At 40.8% G+C, this 20,933-nt stretch overlaps 1 protein-coding gene across 1 annotated transcript in view; it reads left to right on the top strand.

Moving 5' to 3' along the window:
- Nucleotides 1-956: 956 nt before the first annotated feature.
- The window catches only part of RBL2 (RB transcriptional corepressor like 2), a 910,854-nt gene continuing 890,877 nt past the window's right edge, over nucleotides 957-20,933 (top strand). Inside the window, exon 1 of the mRNA XM_044082019.1 lies at nucleotides 957-1,317. Within this exon, the coding sequence (XP_043937954.1) occupies nucleotides 1,177-1,317 (141 nt within the window). The 5' untranslated portion in view covers nucleotides 957-1,176. The remainder of the gene's footprint in view (nucleotides 1,318-20,933) is intronic.

Raw genomic sequence — 20,933 nt, forward strand, 5'->3', positions numbered from 1 at the left:
AGAACCACCTTTTTATAGCTATAGTGCCCAGTTACGGTACTAGAAGCAATCTTTGAGTAGCAAGAATGTGAGCAAAACCTGGAAAATGCTACATTCGTATGAGTTTTCTTGTCTTAGAACTGCAGGTTGCATTTTTTTTTTAAAAAAGATACACTGAATCCGGACATTTGAGCAATCAAGAAACCGAACTAATGTCTCCATTAGGAAATAACTACATGGAAGTACGCGTCTGATAGTAGCCGTATAATCAGGAGCGGACTTAGGTCAACTGGTGCCCTAGGCAAAAGGGTTCCATGGCGCCCCCTACCACACCATCTGGTGCCCCCATCCTGGTCTACCTACACCAAATAAATACTGGAAAAGCGCCCCTGCTACAGTGATGCCCTAGGCGGGAATAAGACAAATGTAAATTAACACACATTTTCTGAAGTAAAGGGGAGTCTATAATTCTAATTATCATTATTTATTAAGTGTAACAGACCACCTTTCCTTCATAAGTCAAATCATTTCGTGGGGGATTGAGAGGAAAGGAGCTAAAAAAATGGAGTTAAAATCAGGGACGTCGCCTTTAAATCGTGGACAGTTGAGATATATTTGTATGATGAAAAGACACTTAATTTGTGGGAAACAATGGAAGCAAATAAACCATTAACAAACATGGAGATTGGAAGGTATACTGTAGTACTACATTTATAAGGTTGTACGGAAGTAAAGCAAGCTGCTTTGCCCCACCCTATGTTCTCACGCAAACTAGATTACAGTATGAGAACTGATGATCCGCCCCCAGGGCCGCCTTCAGCGCGAAGGAAGTTTACATTACTCTTATGAGTGACATCGTCTTCTTCCATTCGAAAATACAATGCGCGAAGAGGCGGAGCAATCAACGAAGACAGTAGGTATTCCCAAACAGTTTAGAGACATTTGTTACGATCCCCCCACAGGAGGGGCATAAGTTACGCTGGTAGTAAAATCTATAGGTGGTTCGTCTGTAGCTGCAATGGCTGTCATTCAGCAGGTATTTAAATAGCTGTCTTCAGTGTAACCAAATAGCTCGTCAAGTATGTTATACACTTCCTGCAGAAGAGAAACTTCTTATGTAATGAATTGGATTGCCACTGTACTGGTACAGTTCGAATGGATAATTTGAAGTAAAGTAAGCAGTGGGTTTACTAAAAAATGACGACTGAAGAGGAAGAAAACACGGAGAAAACGAAGGAACTGTTTGATGAGCTTTGCAGGAATCTGAACGTGGACGAGGTTGCTGCTAATGATGCATGGATTTCTTACGACAGCATTAACAAAAACTACACGTTAGAGGTGAGAGATAATTGGTTGGCACCCCTGAGTACTGACTTGAACCAGTGTAGCTACTAAATGTCAGAGCCCCTCCAAGGCCAGAGGGAATATGTCCGCTGTGCAGGTTCAGCTGTCAGAGTGACAGTTTGGGTAGCAGCTGGTCTTGATCTCTGCTGGTCTACACTGAACGCTACAGCAAATTTTCATGTAGTGTAATATTTCATTTAGGGAAACACATTAGTGTTTGTTTTTTTTTCGGTGCTTTGCATTACGAAACAAATCTGCAAGGCCTAGGAATATTTACGCTAGTTGTTTTATTTGTAATTACGTAGAGGTTGTGCAAACGATGCCGCATGCCCTGTGATGTACCCCCCCTCCATGCATTTTCGGTACCACAGTCAGTGGGGCATGAAGGGTACCTCGGTCTAGTTTTAATTTCTGGCAGTGTTATTAAGATGTGAATAACCGTCCTGCATGCTGTCAGTGTATCAGGTGTCCAGTCAGTGTTGTGAGGGTGGGTGATTGGTGATACTGTAGTAGTGTACTAGCAGTTTTGCGCAGGGCATGAAGGGTACCTCGGTCTAGTTTTAATTTCTGGCAATGTTATTAAGATGTGAATAACTGTCTTGCATGCTGTCAGTGTCAGTGTGTAGAGGTGGCGAAGGTGGATGCGTTTAAGTACTTGGGATCAACAATTCAGAGTAATGGTGAGTGTGGAAGAAAGGTGAAGAAGAGAGTACAGGCAGGATGGAGTGGATGGAGAAGTGTGTCAGGAGTGATTTGTGACAGACGAGTACCAGTAAGAGTGAAAGGGAGTCTACAAGAGGGTAGTGAGACCAGCTATGTTATATGGGTTGGAGACAGTGGCATTGACAAAAAGGCAGGAGTCAGAGCTTGACATGACAGAGTTGAAGATGTTAAGATTTGCACTGGGTGTGACGAGGATGGACAGGATTAGGAATAAGTATATTAGAGGGTCAACCCAGGTTGGAAGGTTTGGAGACAAAGCCAGAGAGGCAAGATTATGTTGGTTTGGACATGTGCTGAGGAGGGATGCAGAGTATATTGGGAAAAAGATGCTAAGGATGAAGCTGCCAGGTAACAGGAAAAGAGGAAGGCCTAAGATAAGGTTTATGGATGTGGGGAGAGAGGACATGCAGGTGGCTGGTGTGACAGAGCAAGATGCAGAGGACAGGAAGAAATGGAAACAGTTGATCTGCTGTGGCGACCCCTAACGAGAGCAGCCGAAAGAAGAAGAAGATGCTGTCAGTGTATCAGGTGTCCAGTCTGTGTTGTGAGGGTGGGTGGGTGATCGGTGATACTGTAGTAGTGTACTGGCTCACCGGCAGTTTTGCGTGGGGCATAAAGGGTACCTCGGTCTAGTTTTAATTTCTGGCAGTGTTATTAAGATGTGAATAACCGTCCTACATGCTGTCAGTGTATCAAGTGTCCAGTCTGTGTTGTGAGGGTGGGTGATCGGTGATACTGTAGTAGCGTACTGACTCACCGACAGTTTCGCGCGGGGCATGAAGGGTACTTTGGTCTAGTTTTAATTTCTGGCAGTGTTATTAAGATGTGAATAACCGTCCTGCATGCTGTTAGTGTATCAGGTATCCAGTCTGTGTTTTGAGGGTGGGTGATCGGTGATACTGTAGTAGTGTACTGGCTCACCGGCAGTTTTGCACGGGGCATGAAGGGTACCTCGATCTAGTTTTAATTTCTGGCAGTGTTATTAAGATGTGAATAACCATCCTGCATGTCAGTGTATCAGGTGTCCAGTCTGTGTTGTGAGGGTGGGTGATCGATGATACTGTAGTAGTGTACTGGCTCACTGGCAGTTTCGCGTGGGAGTGGGCTTGGCCAGGGTGATTGACAAGCCTAAAACCTAGGAAGTGGTAAGGAAATGAGGCATGATTGGCATGCCATGTATATTACCCTGTGATGACATGCATATAATGAATGTAGATGATCAGCTCAGTACTATACATTCCTGTGATAGTTTATTTATTTGTTTGTAATGCTGGTGCGCAAGGACCTTCTTTTGCTTTTTGCTTAATATAAAGTACTACAACTATCCTATATAAATAATCCCAGTGAATATAAACAATTACTTTTTCCCTTTGCTTTTGCAGGGGGCAAGTCCCCCTGCACCCCCCTTGTAGTCTGTTCTTGGAGTTGGTATATTCAAATAGTGGGGGGTGCAGGGGGCTTGCCCCCTGCAAAAGCAAAGGGGAAAAAGTAATTATTTATATTTACTAGGATCTCTTGTACAGTTGATGTAATATGGCGGTTTAGGATTACTTGTAGTAGTTTGTCAATTTGGCGGTTGTATTCCAGCATTTGTTATGCTGAAACAGCTAAGCATGCACTTAATGATTCTTTAAACGGAGTTTAAATTTATGTGATAAATATAACTGCGATTACTCATCAAAATGAATATTCATGCCAAGGAAGCCACTTCATTTTTGGTTATTCATAAGTACAGCAAGACGTCAACCAGCTGGGCCGGGGTTGGGGCGGCACTTGCTACTGCGCATCTGGTGTGCCAGTACACTACAATATCGCCGGGTGATCCCCTTGTCATATCGTGCTGCATAACTGTATCTTCGGGTGCCTGGTGATTTTGTTAGGTTATGTACTTGGTACCCCGGGCTTGTTTGCCACCTACCAAAATTACACTTTGATATTTCTGCCTTTGAGGGGTAAGTAGTCTTTAAATCCATACAGTACAAGTACCAAAACATCCATAAGCATTCACAGTTATCAAATGATAGACACAAATAAATAGAACAAGTACTTTAGCACGAACAACTAACAAATTAGAAACTGTAAAAGTGAGGCAGTGATAGAGAACAGTAGTTGTAAAAGTAGTATGGATTGCTTTTTTGTTACATGCGCATCTTAATTTTATCGAAATGTAAAACTAACATTGGTGTGGACAGTTACAAGTAAAATGTTTTATTTAGTGAAAGCAATTCAGATTGTAAATGAGTAGCATTTTTTCAACAAGCAGTTACATTTGCAGAATCGGAGAATGGCAATAGTAATTGTAATAATAAAAATACTGTCTTTTAAGGGTTTTACAGTGTAGTTTTAGCTGTGTATGCAATACAATTCTGTTTTGTTTTATTGCCAAATTTAATATTTTCTACATAACTGCACATTGTTATCATACTGAACATGGTCCCTGTAGAGACGGATTGTCACTGCGTCATCTTAACACAATAACTGAGTATGGATCCTTGATGTAACTGAAGTGACTGGTGTTGTGTGATGGTTGGTTTGAGGTTCAGTTAATTTCTTTTGGCTTTGAATAGGAAATAACAGAAAAAGAAAAACACTTGCTGCCCTTGCAGGACATTTTAAGTCTAGCTAGTTTCCTTTTTTGTGCTCAAAATAACCCTCCCATTTGGTTATAGACTGGCCTTATCCATCCCATAGGTTCATAGGTGTGTACTAGGCTAATGGCCCTGGAGCCTTTACAAACCTAGCCCATAGGATTACCCTGGCATTGTGCCACCTGACCTTAGTTTCCAGTGCCTCTGTCGAGTAGAGCCGCTGGAGTTATCCCCAGGGTGAATTTTCTATTTCCCATCCACTCATCAAGATTTCTGTTGAAGAGAGCCAGTGAGATGCTCTGTTTGACATGTATGGGAAGTCTATTCCATAGCATGGGCAGTTTCTGGGTTATGAACCTGTCCCTCCAGCACGTTCTGTTGATTGTGGTAATGAGGTTGAGGTCTCTGGAGCATGTGGTGCAGAGGGATTGGGATTTCTTTAGATGTAGCATTTCTAACAGAGCTGGGTCAGACATGGCTTTGTAAGTCAAGCAGAGATCACCTCTAAGTAGGCGATATGTGACAGAGAATAGTTGAAGTTTTTTTGAGTCTGTCCATATAGTATAAGTGTTTAAGGTCTAGGATCCTCTTTGTGAGGTACTTTTGCGGCCTCTCCAGTTGTTGCAGGTGTCTAATGAGGCACATGCCAAATGGGGCATTGTACTCGATGATTGGTCTAATGACGGAAGAGTAGAGGGAGACAATGACCTCTTTCTTCCTGGATGCAAAACCCTTACTAATGAGATGTGCCAAATAGAAGGACTTTCTGACCACAATGGCAGTGTGGTGGTCAAAAGAGAGGTTGCTGTCAACTTGTGTTCCCAAATCTCGTATAATGCCTTCTGTGTTCAGTGGATTACCATAGATATGTGGTAGTTCATGGGAACTGGGTTTTTCCTAAAGGGAGGTCGATAATTGTGTATTACCCCAATGAGAATAACTGGGAATATACCTTAGATAATTTTAGGGGACCCGTGCATGGGATAAAGCATTTAGGAGCTACCTCTCTGTCCATTAGTAGTACATGGGGCAGTCCTGGGATAAATTTTTCTATTTCCCATCCATGGGTCTAAGTTTCCCTAGAGACCCAAGTAGACAGCGACCTCTCATTTGACACCCATGTTGCCAAAGTGGTTAGAAAAACATTCTACCTTGCACACCTCATCATGAAGGGTTTCGCATCCAGATCCAAGGATGTCATTGTACCCCTATATTCCTCCCTCATCAGACCCATGATTGAGTACAGTGCCCCATTTGGTATGTACCTCACCCGGCACTTGCAACAGCTGGAGAGACCACAAAAGTACCTCACCAAAAGGATCAAGGGTCTCCAACATATGTCTTATTCTGCCAGACTAAAGAAACTTCAGCTCTATTCAGTAGCATACCGCCTGCTCAGAGGTGATCTCTGTCTGACGTACAAGGCCATGTCCAATCAGGATCTGATGGACATGCTCCACCTCAAAAAACCCAAATCCATCAGGACCACGAGAGCTAAAGACTTAAACCTCGGCACAAGTATGAATAGGACATGCTGGCGGGATAGATTCATAACCCAGAGGCTTCCCATGCTTTGGAACAGGATCCCAGTTCATATTAGGCAGAGCCCCTCACTGACTCTCTTCAAGAGAAATCTTGATGAGTGGATGGGAGATCGTAAGTTTACCCCAGGGGTCACATCTGTGTCACTGCTAGACAGGGGCACAGTAAACTAATTCTATTATATAAGGGGACCTTCACTGTGTCACTACTAGACAGAGGCACAGTATTCTAGATTTATTCTGTACATTTTTGTACCACTTCATGGGGTGGCAAAAGCCACATCACTATGGCTAGGCTTACAAATGCCCCAGGGCAGATAGCCTAGTACTATACTATGAAACTATAATATGGACAGGGATAAACTTTGTTTTAAATGGGGAGTCTGTTCCATAGCAGTGGTATCCTCTGTGAGATATACCCGTTCATCCAAACTGTTCTGTTGATGTTGCAGAAGATGTTTAGATCTCTAGACCACGTATTTCTGATGGCATTTGACTTGCTGATGTGCACTTTGTGCAGTAAATCCATCAGTAATGGGTCAGAGGATGCCTTTTATGCCAGACACAGGGCACTTCATACTAATCTGTAGGATACTGAGTATATTGACAGAACTTTGAGTCAGCCATGTAGGACATGTTGTTTAGGCCTTCTATCCATTTAGTAAGGTATCTCTGTAGGCATTCACTGGGATCATGTCCATCAGTCAACACCCATGACTGTAACCAGCTTTCCATGTAAATTTGAAGTATACTTAAGCCAGTGGCTTGTAACCTCTTCTATCCAGAGACTGTCCTGTGGCCCCAGGCACACTTCAGTGTGTGAAAATCTGATCACTATGTAAAAATTAAACATTCTCTAGAGACCCCACTTACCCAGAGACTGTCTTGTGAGCCCAGACTCACTGCAGAGTGTGAACAGTCTGATTACTGTATAAAAATTAAGCCCTCTCCAGAGGCCACACTCACACAAGCTGAGGATGGTGATAGTCAGCCTGAGTAAAGTGGTCACACTCACATGCTTTACTATAGTAACTAAGCCTGCTACTCCATGGGGAAGGCAAAAAAACTGAAACCCTGTTTAGGGCAAAACATCAAGTTCCCTTCCAACCCCTAGTGCTATTATTCAAGCAGATTAGAAGTTCTGGAATCCTTTATACCTTGGTTACCTAACCCCTTTTGCATTTCTGAAGAACTGAGCTGTGTTTTGTCATAGCTATTTAAATAGACTAGGTTGCAGTGTGCTCAGACTTTCAAACTTAACTTATATCCATTTGAACCTCTCCTGCTCCCCCCACCCTCTAACATTTCCATTCTTATTTCTTTTCCTCTCCTCATTACCGTTTCCTCCTTCTGCCTACCTCCTGTAAATCGTAAACCTCACACAAGTCTCACCAATCCCGGTCTGCTGCTGCACTCATATTTTTCCTCAAAAGCAAAACCCTTTTGAAGGTTTCCTCAGTCTACAGTAACTTCTTTATGGTAACCTGCTAGGTGCAATATATGCATATCCAGATGTGATTTACAAGTGTAGTCACTGTTTAGAACATTATGATAGGTCATATGTTCCAAAACAGCAGTTATTTGTTTATGTTGCTAACTGGTCTTTTATTAACTGGCTGCAGCCACTAGAGTGACAGAATTATCTTTTTCTGCAGCTAAATGTGATCCTTGATGTAGCTAAATGCATAACACAGTTTCATAGCATGTAGGTGAACATTGTGGGGTAACGTCATTGGGGTATGACTTTTTATTTTAGATCTCTGATTTCAAATCATCCAAATTCCTAATAGGTCAACTAGTTCATCTGGGTATGTGGGATTTTGGAACATATGTAGACAGTGTCTTAATTTTTGACCAACATGTGTTCATTGTCATAAGAAGCTCCTTGTATATTGCGCAGCTTATAATCAAATTGATTGTGTCTACAGCTAGGGATTTCATTGCCCCCTTTGGCATGTGTCTGTCCAGATACATATAATAACTTGAACACCCACAGAGATACCTTGCTAAAACGATACAAGACCTAAACAATGTGTTCTATGTGGACCGACTCAAAGTCTTGTCACTATACTCAGTATCCAACAGATTATTAAGAGATGACCTGTGACTAGCATACAAGGCATCCCCCAACCCAGTACTGATGGATTTACTGCACATCAGCAAGTCAAGTCCCTCAAATTATCTATGGTATGATCCCAGTTATTCTCACTAGGGGTATATATAATTATTGACCTTGGAATGAGTAAGGGCCAGTATAATGCCAAATGGGATAGGTTAATTCAAGCACCAAAAGGGAAATTGGCTAGACTTAAAATGGCCCACAAGGGCAGCTAACCTACCTATGAACATATAAAGATGAATAAATAAATAATAGAGGAACATCATGCCTTTGATAGTGGCATAGAGGGTAAAGCCCTGATTATGGCCCAGGTGACCTGCTTTTGCTTAGTGGCTCATAGGCTAGATGGCACAAGCATGGTGGATGGACTTGCCCATCTTAGGGAGATACACTATCATGCTTGATACCTGGCAAAGGTCAGTGATGCATAAGAAGTGTCATCCTGTAGGGGGGCAAGGCTCAGGCTGAGATGCATGTGAGGATGCCACCAAGGTGCTGCAGAGGTCATTGCATGCCAAACCCCAGTGAAGGGTGAGAGCACACAAGGAGCAGGGAACTAGGTAAAAACACCCCACAGCAGCAGTGTGACACTGCCCCATGTTCCTTGAGCCCCTCACCGGTTCCAGACTTGGGTCAAGATTAGCCCAGGGGAAGCCAAGGTGGGTCTGGTAGACACACCGCACGAGCAAAACACATGGGAATAGTTAATGGACAGTTGCATGGAGCCAAAAAAAAAAAAAAGTAGGGGAACATCATAGTAAAGTGCGTCATGCTTAGTATTTGCTTACTGCATACTGCTTACCTTAACTCTAGATTTTGACATGGTTTCCTTTGCTGCTTTTTGTAACTTTTTTACCATTCTTACAAATGTATTTTACTTTCATCTACTGATACTGCACCTATTTTAGCTTTATACTGTGCTCTACTTATGAAGGCAAGCTTTAGTGCTCCATCTCCTACAGAAGTCTTTGTTCGTTAAGTAAGTGCGACTTTTGAGAAGTGCTTCACTTCATGATCATGTTACAGTGGCTGTTTTTTTCTTTCACAGAAGCGAGACATTGGTTTATTAATAGCCATGTACAAGGCCCCACCCAAAAAATAAAATTACTGAAAATTTAAACAAATGCTGTCAACTGTTCTGTGACAGAAAATAACAGTGAAAATCACGGACACTTGACAGATTTCCATTGTTGTGCATTTTTTTCTGTTTGTTTTTTAGCACTTCATTCAGTCAGTAAGTCATTGAATTAGTTTTTATTTAGAGGTTTGTAACTTGGCATGTTAAAAATTGAAACGTGTACAGTAAAACAAACCAGTTAATGTTAATCTCCTGAAGGTTCAACAGTTGTTGAAATAAGTCCTACTGTACACTCAAGTAAGTGTTTGCGGATCTTGCAGAGCCCTCATTTATAAGTTCAAACTGTAGCTGATAAGGCAATGAATTCTACATGTATGGGGCTTGACATGAAAAAGAATTGTAACCAAAATGTTCATACAGTAAGCTTGGAATCACTAGCCGTTCCTTGTCTGTGGTGCAGAGGTGTTAAGCAAAATAATGCTAGGAGACCAGCAACTCCATAATGTAAAAGGGTTCCAGGTCACATAGGTATAGGTGTGCAAGTATTAATACCATGCATGCTGATTTTGAGGCTGCTGTGTGACATCACAAGTGTAATACTGCTATAATGCTTAGTGCCTGTTAATAATCGGCTGCATAGTTTTGCACAGATTGCAGACGTGCAATGCAATAAGTATTCAGCCTGTGGTGAAAGACATTACAATAATCGAAATTTGATGAGGCCAAAGCCATGCACAGTCTTGTTGAGATCCTTAACTGGTAGTAGGTGATTAATTCAGAGAAAGATCCCAAGATTATATAAAGACAATTTAATAACAGCCATTGGTTGGAACCTTAATGACAGATAATTTTGAATGATTACAGTCAAATTGTGCAGCTGGATGTGACCTGGGCTCTCTTTCCTCATATAAATCATAATAGGGGCAGAGGCAAAACACAATGAGGACTTTAAGGTCTTATGAATGGTCAAGATCTCAGTTTTGCTAGGTTTGAGTTTCAGCTGCTTGCTCATCATACAGTTATGGATGACATCCAGACGTCTTTCTTGTGATGTATGATGATGCATGTGTCACCGAGGGATGGAAAGGTAAAGATAACCATCATCAGCATAAAAGTGACAGTTCAACCCCTCTCTCCTTTGAGTGAAATCTCACCAAAGCAGCATGTATGCAGTGAACAGGTGGCCTAGAATGGGGTCCACAGGAGTGCTGTACTTCAGATGAAAGACTTTGGGAGAATTACTTCTAGACATTGCACTCTTTGTGTGCTCCAAGAGGTTTGAGGCAAACAGTTTGAGGTCTTTGTACTGTAAGCCACAGTGAGAAATGGGTACTAAAGCAGGAGCCCACAGTCTGTGGTGTGAGATGCAGCTAAGAGATTACAGAGGGACATTATCTTCATTTCTCACCACCATGAGGTCATTAATTACTTGTAACAGGGCAGACTTAGTATGCGACCATCTCCTGAAGATGAACTGATAAGGATCTAAGAGGTCATAAGGCATTGAAAATATTTTGAGCTGCACCCAAACTACCCATTTGCTAGCTTTGGTAGTGAGTGACAGGCTAGAGATGTGATCACAGTCATAAAGACTTGTAAGGTCCAGAGATGATTTCTTTATTATAGTAATTATTGTGTATTTTAATGGAAATAAATTATGCAATTTAGTGATGACTTTACAGTCATTAAAATAATATGACCCAATACATACAGACAAAACTGAGACAACCTGGTTAGTCCAGAATTAATCTTGCAAGTTCAGCGGCTCACATTAGAAATGAAACTGATGACCTCAGAATAATCTGTTTGTTTAAACTTGTGTCAAGCAGTTTCCAGAGGCAATTAATCAGGAATACTATCATATCTAAAACAAGTGTTATGGAGAATATTCAGTATGATAAGGTCAATCTTAAAAGCAAACACAAAAAGAATATCTGTCTCAAATTCAGAGATAAAAATTGATTTCTGGTGTGCTAAACCAATTGTACAGCCTATCACTTGTAACAAAAGTGAACTGCGTACATTCTGTAAGCAGGTAAGATATTTGCATATATTCTTATTGAGAGAAAATGTAACATTTTGCATATTGTGAATGTTAAACTATTATCCTTGAGGTGTAGGTCTGTGGTAGGTCTAAATGGCAAAGACAATGTTAACATATATTAAGGCAACTGAGTAATTTTGATAACGAAGTAGCAAAATGTTCTTCCTGTACGTGTTGGAATACTTGCGCAATTAAAGTGAATATCCACTCCATTCTTGGCCATTAACTTCAGAGCTTACAGCTGAGCTCAGAAATAAATTTTGCTTCAGCCTTTAAAGTGCAGTTACCTTTACAAATAAATAACAAGCAAGAAGCTATCCTTTATACTGGTAGGCTTCCTGTTCAAGGAAACAAATTAGAATTATTTAATGTGGACACAAATGTTTAAGACAGATACGGATTGCAGTGGCCTGTTAATTGTTACTGTAAGTTTACATTTCAGCTGTTAAACTGGCAGAATAACTGAGGGATAGGGCTATGTTTTGCTAACCATTTTCATCCTCTGATTTTTTTCTTTTCATTTATACACCGTGTGAACATTCGCTTAACAAAAGATAAATGCTCTTATAAAAAGTTATTTATGTGTAGTATATATACACATAGAATATATGTGTGTGAATGAGAGGGAGGATAGAGGAATGGTGAGGATGCAGGGAGTAGAGGTGGTGAAGGTGGATGAGTTTAAATACTTGGGATCAACAGTTCAGAGTAATGGTGAGTGTGGAAGAGAGGTGAAGAAGAGAGTACAGGCAGGATGGAGTGGGTGGAGAAGAGTGTCACGAGTGATTTGTGACAGACGAGTACCAGTAAGAGTGAAAGGGAAGGTCTACAAGAGGGTAGTGAGACCAGCTGTGTTATATGGGTTGGAGACAGTGGCATTGACAAAAAGGCAGGAGTCAGACCTGGATGTAGCAGAGTTGAAGATGTTAAGATTTGCACTGGGTGTGACGAGGATGGACAGGATTAGGAATAATTATATTAGAGGGTCAGCCCAGGTTGGAAGGTTTGGAGACAAAGCCAGAGAGGCAAGATTATGTTGGTTTGGACATGTGCTGAGGAGGGATGCAGAGTATATTGGGGAAAAAGATGCTAAGGATGAAGCTGCCAGGTAACAGGAAAAGAGGAAGGCCTAAGATAAGGTTTATGGATGTGGTGAGAGAGGACATGCAGGTGGTTGGTGTGACAGAGCAAGATGCAGAGGACAGGAAGAAATGGAAACAGTTGATCTGCTGTGGCGACCCCTGACGGGAGCAGCCGAAAGAAGAAGAAGAAGATGTGTAGTATTATTAAACAAGTAAAGTAAAGTATTTCTACTGGTAGATAGAAGTGATCCCTCTGTAATTCACTTTTCTTGGGGTGAATTTCTTCTATCTGCCCTGAGAGTTATATAACTATAGTCTGTCAAACAGGCATTTATTGTGACAGTCCATAAATACAAATGGAATATATTCCTAGTCGTGTAACTGAACGGAAATTACAATGCAGTTTCTGCATTTCTTATTCTGTCTGTTTCTGCCTGTTTCTTGACTTTTCCTACACTTAATATTTACATAGTTATATGGCATGGGTGGCACAGGGGACACAGTGGGATAGCATTATTACCTCATAGCAAGAGATTCCTTGGTTTGATTCTTGGCTGGGGTGTTTTCTGGGCAGAGTCTGCATGTTCTCCCTTTGTTCATGTGGGTTTCTTCCGGGTGCTCCGTTTCCTGTCACATTCCAATGACAAACAGTCATTGGACACTCTGAATTAGCCATAAGTATGTGCGTGCGAGTGTGTGGTGTGGAAGAACCACTGCAGCAGGGTTAGCGACCCAGAGGTGTAAACCTTGGCTCTAGATGATTGTCACTGTTGAAGTGACAATCCGACCCCATGTGAAAAAATAGGAAGAGGGGCTGTGGATGGATGGATGGAATATTTACATAGTTAATTGAAAAAAGTTGATAAAAAGCAAAAGACAGATATTTCAAAATAACATCTGAAACCACAATATGATAATGCTTGCTGTCATTAGTAACCGTTAATGTTCTTGGCATCAGAACAAAGCAAGCTTGGATCGGAGATCTGTCTGTCTGCTTGTCTTGCAGTGCAGACCTTGTTTTATTGTCCAGTTCTGTACATGCTAGTTCAAGGCATTACATTTAGAAAAAGGAACCATGGAAGCTAAACAGAAGATAGAAACATTTTGGTATTAATGAACATAGAAGTGATATAACAGTAGGTAGGGGGAAGTGTTAGGTTCACAGATACAGACTGTAAACTTGAGATTTTATCACAGACTGAGAGGAGTACAGTGATATTCTCGGATACAGAGTGTAAACACAAGAGTTTGTGACAGACTGAGAGGAGTACAGTGATATTCTCGGATACAGAGTGTAAACACAAGAGTTTGTGACAGACTGAGAGGAGTACAGTGATATTCTCGGATACAGAGTGTAAACACAAGAGTTTGTGACAGACTGAGAGGAGTACAGCGATATTCACAGATACAGATCGTAAACACGAGATTTTGTCACAGTGAAGTAAAGCAATATTCACAGATATGGAGTGTAAATACAAAATTTTATCATAGACTGAGAGGAGTATACAGACTGTAAAACTGAGATTTTCTCAGAGTGAGTGGAGCATATAGATGTGCCCAACATTTACTACGTCTCTCATGTTAACCTGTAAAACAAAGACAGCCTTCTATTTCCATTCCTGACTATTGTGTAGTGATACTATAATAGTGTAAGAGGGCTGTTTGGCAGCTAAAATGCTATGTATAGAAGATGGTGATGCACAAAACTTCCTTTCTCAAGATTCAGGGTGTCAGTTTTAGGTAGTACATTTTTTTAATTCTTGTTATACCACCAGTATACACCAGGAAAGGAAAGTAGACCAGTACACCTCTTAAATGTCCCATGACCCAAACAGCCATGGCTGCCCATGCTTTCTGCACTCTCTCCATCCATATCCCTGAGCTGCTCATCTGGCACTCAGACCATGAATCAAACAGAGGTCACCAGTGAAGGGAGACACAGACTTTTTGCTCGCTATTTTCAAGCCATTCTTGGTAAGAGAGTACTTTTACAAGTCCAACAGTAGGTCATTGGTACTCCAGAGAGAGAGAGAAAGCTTTCAACATGTACCCATAACCTGAGCAGGTGTTACGGATTGCATTCTGCATTTTAATTTCTAGTATATTATGAAGTGCTTAACTACCATTTTGTAGATCATTACAAATGTGAAATACATGCTGTGTATATGTTTTATTTGATGAAGTGGTATTTATCGCCCTTGAGACATTTATGCATTGCTTTTCTGATATTGCAGTGGTGCTTGTTGTTTTTTTACTAGAATTGTTTTGTTGTTGTTACTAGAAGAGTTTTGTTTAATAAATAGTCTCCAGATAACTGTAGACCAGGCTTTTTCCTCCAGTATAGCTCAGGAAAGGAAATATGTAATATGACTGGATGTAACTGGCAGCTTTGTTCAATACAAAATATTGTATATTTGCTGTTATCCTCCAGTATTTTGTGCCACAGGACTGCACATTTTGCAACTGTGATACTCTTCATTTGAATTAAATGTAATGAGAGGTCTTGAATTTATAAAGTTTCTTTGCAGTTTGAAATTGACCTGTAGGGGGCAGTGCTAAATCTGCCAATAACAAAATACTAAAGGCTGCTGCCCTTATGCACATTCATTGACAACTGGACCTGTAGAACGTGTGTCCCATTTGCATACACATGTCAAAAATGATGAAGCAAAAAAAAAAAATATTGCAAAGACTCTATGGTGTTGAACATGATGTCTGCCAACTCTGCATTCTTACTTTGAAGTTGTACAACTCTCACAGTGAGACCGTAAAGCTGACAGTTGGCTAATTGAAATATGGCACTGTATTTTTAGTTACCAGGTCTGGACCAGCCATATGTACTCTGTGGGTTTCAGTCGTTGGCCTCAAAAGTCAGTGATATCCAAAAAAAGGGTAGGGATAAAAGTCATAAATCAGAGGCACTTTTTAAGTAATTTTATTTTCATTTAGAATTTTGGTAGAATGATATGGTATGCTTTCTGTGCAGAGTCGGCATGTCCTTCTTGTGGTTGTGTGGGTTTCCTCTGGGTGCTCCAGTTTCCTCCCACATTCTAAAGACATGCAGTAGGTGAACTGGACACTCTAAATTGGCAGTAGGTGCGAGTGGTTGTGCGAATGAGCTCTATGGATGAATTACCACAGCAGGGCTAGCCACCTGGTGGTGTACACCTTGGCTCGAGATGATTGTCACTGTTGAAGTGACACCCCAACCCCATGTGCATAATGGGAAAAGGGGCTGAGGATGGATGGAGGGATATGGTATGCATCTTCACTTATTTTCAAAAGGAAAAAATATTTAACTGCACTGGCTGCTATTGTTTACTTGCTGTAAATCGTGATCTCTTTTCTGCCACAAACATCGGAAGTTCTAGGAGGGTTGTAGCAACAGTTTGAACCAAAATCAGGCACATCTGTGAAATTCGTTGACAGCTGAGAGGTATACTATGGCAGCAGCAGTGTGACCTGCTGATATTTTTATGACCAATGTCCTTCTGTATTACAATTCACTCTGTAGCCCTGGGTGTCACTGTATCTGGCCTTGAGCCCACAACACTATAGTTTCTGCTCGTTTGGCTTCCCTGCATACCTAACACTTTATGGTCAGACGCAGCTTCACCAAGGGTGTTAGTGGTTAGCTGGTAGTGTTCCCTGTTTTCATAACCTGTCTTCCCTCCTTTGGTCATACTGTCAACCTCTGAGGTCAAGAAACCATAAATAAGGAGGGGAGGGGGGGGCAAAGGCCCAAAATAAGAATAATTTTTAAATATTGCTCATAGAAACTTAGAAAGTTGAGAAACAGGTTTTGTATTAGCATGAATTTTATAAAGGATGTGAAGTCTAAAACTCAAATTTCTGTCATTATTTTCTGACTTCAGTCCTCGGTGATTTGCCAGCAAACCACATTTTTTTGAGAAACAGACCAAAAATATGAGGAAAAAATCGAGACATTCTGCAAAAATCTGGACAGTTGAGACTTATGTTTTTGGTAGGTGGTGCTTCTCCCCTGTAGTAGATGGGAACATTTCCACTTTGGAGGCTGTTGATCCTTCATCATTGTTTAAATAGAATGTTGGCATTGCCTGTAACTTGTTTCATGGTTGGTAGTTTAGAGCAGGTAGAAGGGTTAGCATATTATTGCATTACATTACATTATATTATATTATATCATATTACACTACTTTACATAAATAAGCTGGCATAAAGAGGCTTTGTGTCTGTCTAATCTGCCTGCGTGATGCAGACAGCCTAAAGCAGCTCTTTCGTCTTGCCTGTTTTCTGTCATGTCCTTTCAGGATTGCATAGCTAATTAATTTTCTCTTAGCCTGTATAACCGATTCTATTATTTGGTTGTACTTGTCTACCACCCTTTCTTTGAAAAAGTATTTTCTTGTATTTAAATGAACTGTGCTTCCTTGATTTGCTGGTCATACTGCATCCTGCCTTCCTGTTCTGTTCTTCCTTTCTAATGTGATTCCACTACATAAATGCCATTTCTTTCCCGCCTTCTAATGAAAAAAGCTCTAACACCCTCATCATTCCCTTAATTCCATTTACCTTCCAAAATTTCTTCTTGTATACCTTTTAAAGCATTGTGACTCCCCTTTCTGTAGGAGTCTGACCTTCATCTGTGTGTGGCCTTGCTGTTGCCAAACAGAAGGGAAGTTATTGTTAATCTCTGGATTCCATCTAGTTAGATTTGAACACTAGCATTTGATTTGGGTTATAAATCCAGTGGTTATTCAGTCAAATGCACTTGAAAAAAAAAAGGTTGAAAAAAATATTGAAGTAAATTTTAAACATTTTTTCAAGGTGAAAATCCCTGTCACCACTCCTGCATAGCTACAACTAGTGTAATTATTTCTGGTTGGAATTCCATCTGCACAATATGTGGCCTGGGTTCAAAAATAGACTTGGGTTGCTAGAGGGCCGGTCAGAGAGCACAAGGTGAAAATGAATGAATATGTGCTGATGGCTGCTATTCATTTAATGAAGGCAAGTTTAAGGGGTTTCCAGTCTGCTGGTGGTTCTATGCTGAAGGTACAATCACTACATTTAGACTGTTCTGTGCATAAGGAAGTAGGACAGAAGAGGGAAACATTTTTATTTATTTATTTTTAATTTGCATATTTTGTTAAACTTGCTTGCCCAACAGATCGAAGGCCCAGGAACAGTTTGGTTAAGTACACTTACACAGATTCAGACATTAGGTAGATGGGACTGAAGGAATCAAACCCAGGACTACATCGTAAAAGTCATTAACAATTCATAGTTTTAATTCTGTGCATTAAACTGTCAGATATTAGAGGAGAGGAGCCTATCCACTGATATCTGCCCAAGGTGCTGGTCTCCTGAGCATCACCTGATCCTTCCTGACTACAGTCTGTCCCATTATTAATGCAGAATACATTTAGAGTAAATATAAGCATGCATTCATTGGGGCTGGGGGGGTGGGGTGCTACATGGACCTGGTTGGTAGCACGTTTTGCTGTGTATGGGTAGAATATGTTGTGGACATTCTGATAAATACTGAGGAGACATAAACCAATGCCAGGGCTGTAAATGCAGTAAACAGAATTTAGCAGATGGGTTATCTGCCTAGGAAGGTAAAGCACTGCATAAGTAGAAAAAGACACTTCTGGAACACTTCTCCGAATCACTACTAAGGCAAAAGGCCATCTTGCATTGACTCTACTTTTTTAATGTGCAAACATAAATAAATAAACCTAAACATCGGTCAGTGGTATATTTTGGGGTCACTCTGCCACTACCTTCTTACTCTGTGCCTTATGGTTTAGATTCTCTTTAATGATAACTACCAAGTTCTTAGACTAAAGCACCCAGAGAAGCCTGTCTCCACCCAGTGCAAAATCTGTCCTGGATTACCCTTCCCCTTATGTAGCACCGTGTACTTGGAAGGGTTGAACTGAAGCTTCTAGCACCTAAACCGTGAATGAAATTTTCTTAGATCCGTCTTTCAGCTCCTTCCAATCTGCTGCCGTCCTTTAATGTTCACATCATCAGCAAAGAGCTTGATATGGTTTTCCATACCCTGTGTGAGGTCACAAGCAATAGGACTGGAACCAGGACCAACCCATGTGGAACACCTCTTATGACCCTCTTAGCCACTGAGTGCTTCCCCTGATTAGCCATGGAACCACCCTCTGATTCCATTTATTTAACTACTTCACCCGTTTACACATTTTATTACCTGCTTCCATCCTTCTCTTCTTTGGAAGGACAGTATAGTGTGGGACAGAGCTAGAATGATCATGTCTACTTGATTGTCCATTTTCCAGGTTAGTCTGAAAGGATTTACCTACTGTGCAGACATTTTTCTGTTGCAGGAATTGAACACAACTTCAGAGACTGCCTTTATTGATATGCCAACCAGTGAAGCTGTGATGGAAGAGTTTCATTCCCTGGAATGTTCTGTGTAGTTGGGCACTGCTAACTGCATGTCCCAAATGACCAGTTGATCAGGTTCTAACTGTAAGGTCGCAAGTGATCAGATTTGCTTTATATCATGGGTTGTATTGTTGAATTGTGGGCAGAGTGGGATACCTGTTTTGTGCAAGACTATAATGTGCAGTTGTGTGGAGTTTTCCTTTCCCCATATTTTTATATATACATGATTATATAATGATTGTTTAAAATATAAATTATCAAGTAGCATTTGATAGATGAAAAAATTAGACCAATGAAATTACTGTAAACCCAAAATGTAACAAACACAAAAGATTGCAGCATAACCGTCTCACCTAATTTGTCTGAGTAGCAGTATTGTTATGGAAAGGTTTTTTTCTAAGGTAACGTGTAGGGTTGGGGTTAGGGGCAGGGTTAAGGTTAGGCTGAGCATGCAATAGTAAGGATGTGCAGGAGGGCAGTGAATAAAGCCTACTACTTACAATTATCTCTTTAAAGTAGTAATTATAGTAGGAGCAATGCTAAATCTGAGGCAGACATCATTTGCAGCGATTTGATTAAGTCATAACTGCCGAGAGGTAGGACCTGCATGGACTTCTTGCTTCCTTGTGAAGTACCACTTAACTCTGCAAGATAGAAGTAATGCTGTGACAGGAGCAAAGCAGAACTCTGTCCAGAAAAAATAATAAAAAAGACTTTGCCCCTCTCCTATACTTATTTTCAACAAATTTAATTTGTAGTTCAAAAATCAGGCTGTCTAAATAAAGTAAAATGTTAACTGTTTACCTTTAGCAATACCAGAGATAAAGATATATGTTTTTATAAAGTGTTATTATCAGATTGAGAGGTAAGTATATTTACAGTTTGGTTAATGGTGTTTTATTGCCTGTGAACATCACATTGAGAATATGATTGATTACTTCACAGGGATGTGGCCTAATGGGTAAGGTGCTTGCCTTATAAACACAAGGTGCAGGGTTTGAGTCTCACAAGGGATAATTGGCTAGGCTTAAAATAGCTCACTAGGGCAGTTAGCCTAGTACTAATCTATGAACCTATGAGCCAGCATGGAGACTGGAAAGTTGTCTGGGCCACTGGGGACATTCCTCCTATTAGTCCTATATAGGGTAGAGGGAGAATAAACATTCTTTCTTGCAGCAGGTTGTCATATTTGTATTGTTTGTGTCTTTCGGCTTTTCCCGGTTAGGGGTCGCCACAGCGGAACTCCAGTCTGCTAATGATTGGCAGTAGAGTTTTACGTGCTGGCTTGCCGGGCCTAACGCACAACCTTCAACGAAAGAACGCCCATTCACGCATGTCGCCACACAGAAAACGCTCTAACTGAGAATCGAACGGGCAACATCTAACTGTGAGGCGACAACGCTACCGCAGCACCACCACCGCAGTACAGATTGTCATATTTGTATATTGGTGTTAAAAATCTATATTGTCAGGATCACCTAATTACAGGGATGCATACACACCAAAGCGTCTTGCAGTTCAAGTCTTTACTGAAGGTTGACATCACCTCGGGTCACATGACTCACTCTCTTTTCAGCACTAGTTTCTTAAAGACACACCACATTTATCACATACCTGTGTATGGGACATCCCTTTTCACTGAAAAATGTTTAGTATATTCCTATACTGGAACTTATACGCCGTGACATAGCAGCTTTGTGTATTGCATTGTGATGCTGTAACTGTACGAGTCGTATGACAAGTGCAAACAACAGCAATGTCACATGTTTTAATAACTGATATGTACATTCTTCCTGTCTGAGTGGTTTCTTGATAAAACAACCATATGTGGAATATTTGCTGTCCTTCATTATTTTATCACAGGCACTGGCTCAGTTACTTCCAGTGAGAGAGAGCATTCTTTTGAGGCAGATTAGTAGGTCTTGCTGAAAAAGTGAGGAATCATTAGACATTTTATGATTGGGTAACTTGGACTTGATATAACTAACCAATTTCCTGCTGCTTTGCAAAATCTTGAACCTTGACTAGCA

This window comes from Protopterus annectens, chromosome 8.part1 (genome assembly GCF_019279795.1).
Source record: "Protopterus annectens isolate FY-2018-M chromosome 8.part1, PAN1.0, whole genome shotgun sequence".
Classification (NCBI taxonomy): Eukaryota; Metazoa; Chordata; order Ceratodontiformes; family Protopteridae; genus Protopterus; species Protopterus annectens.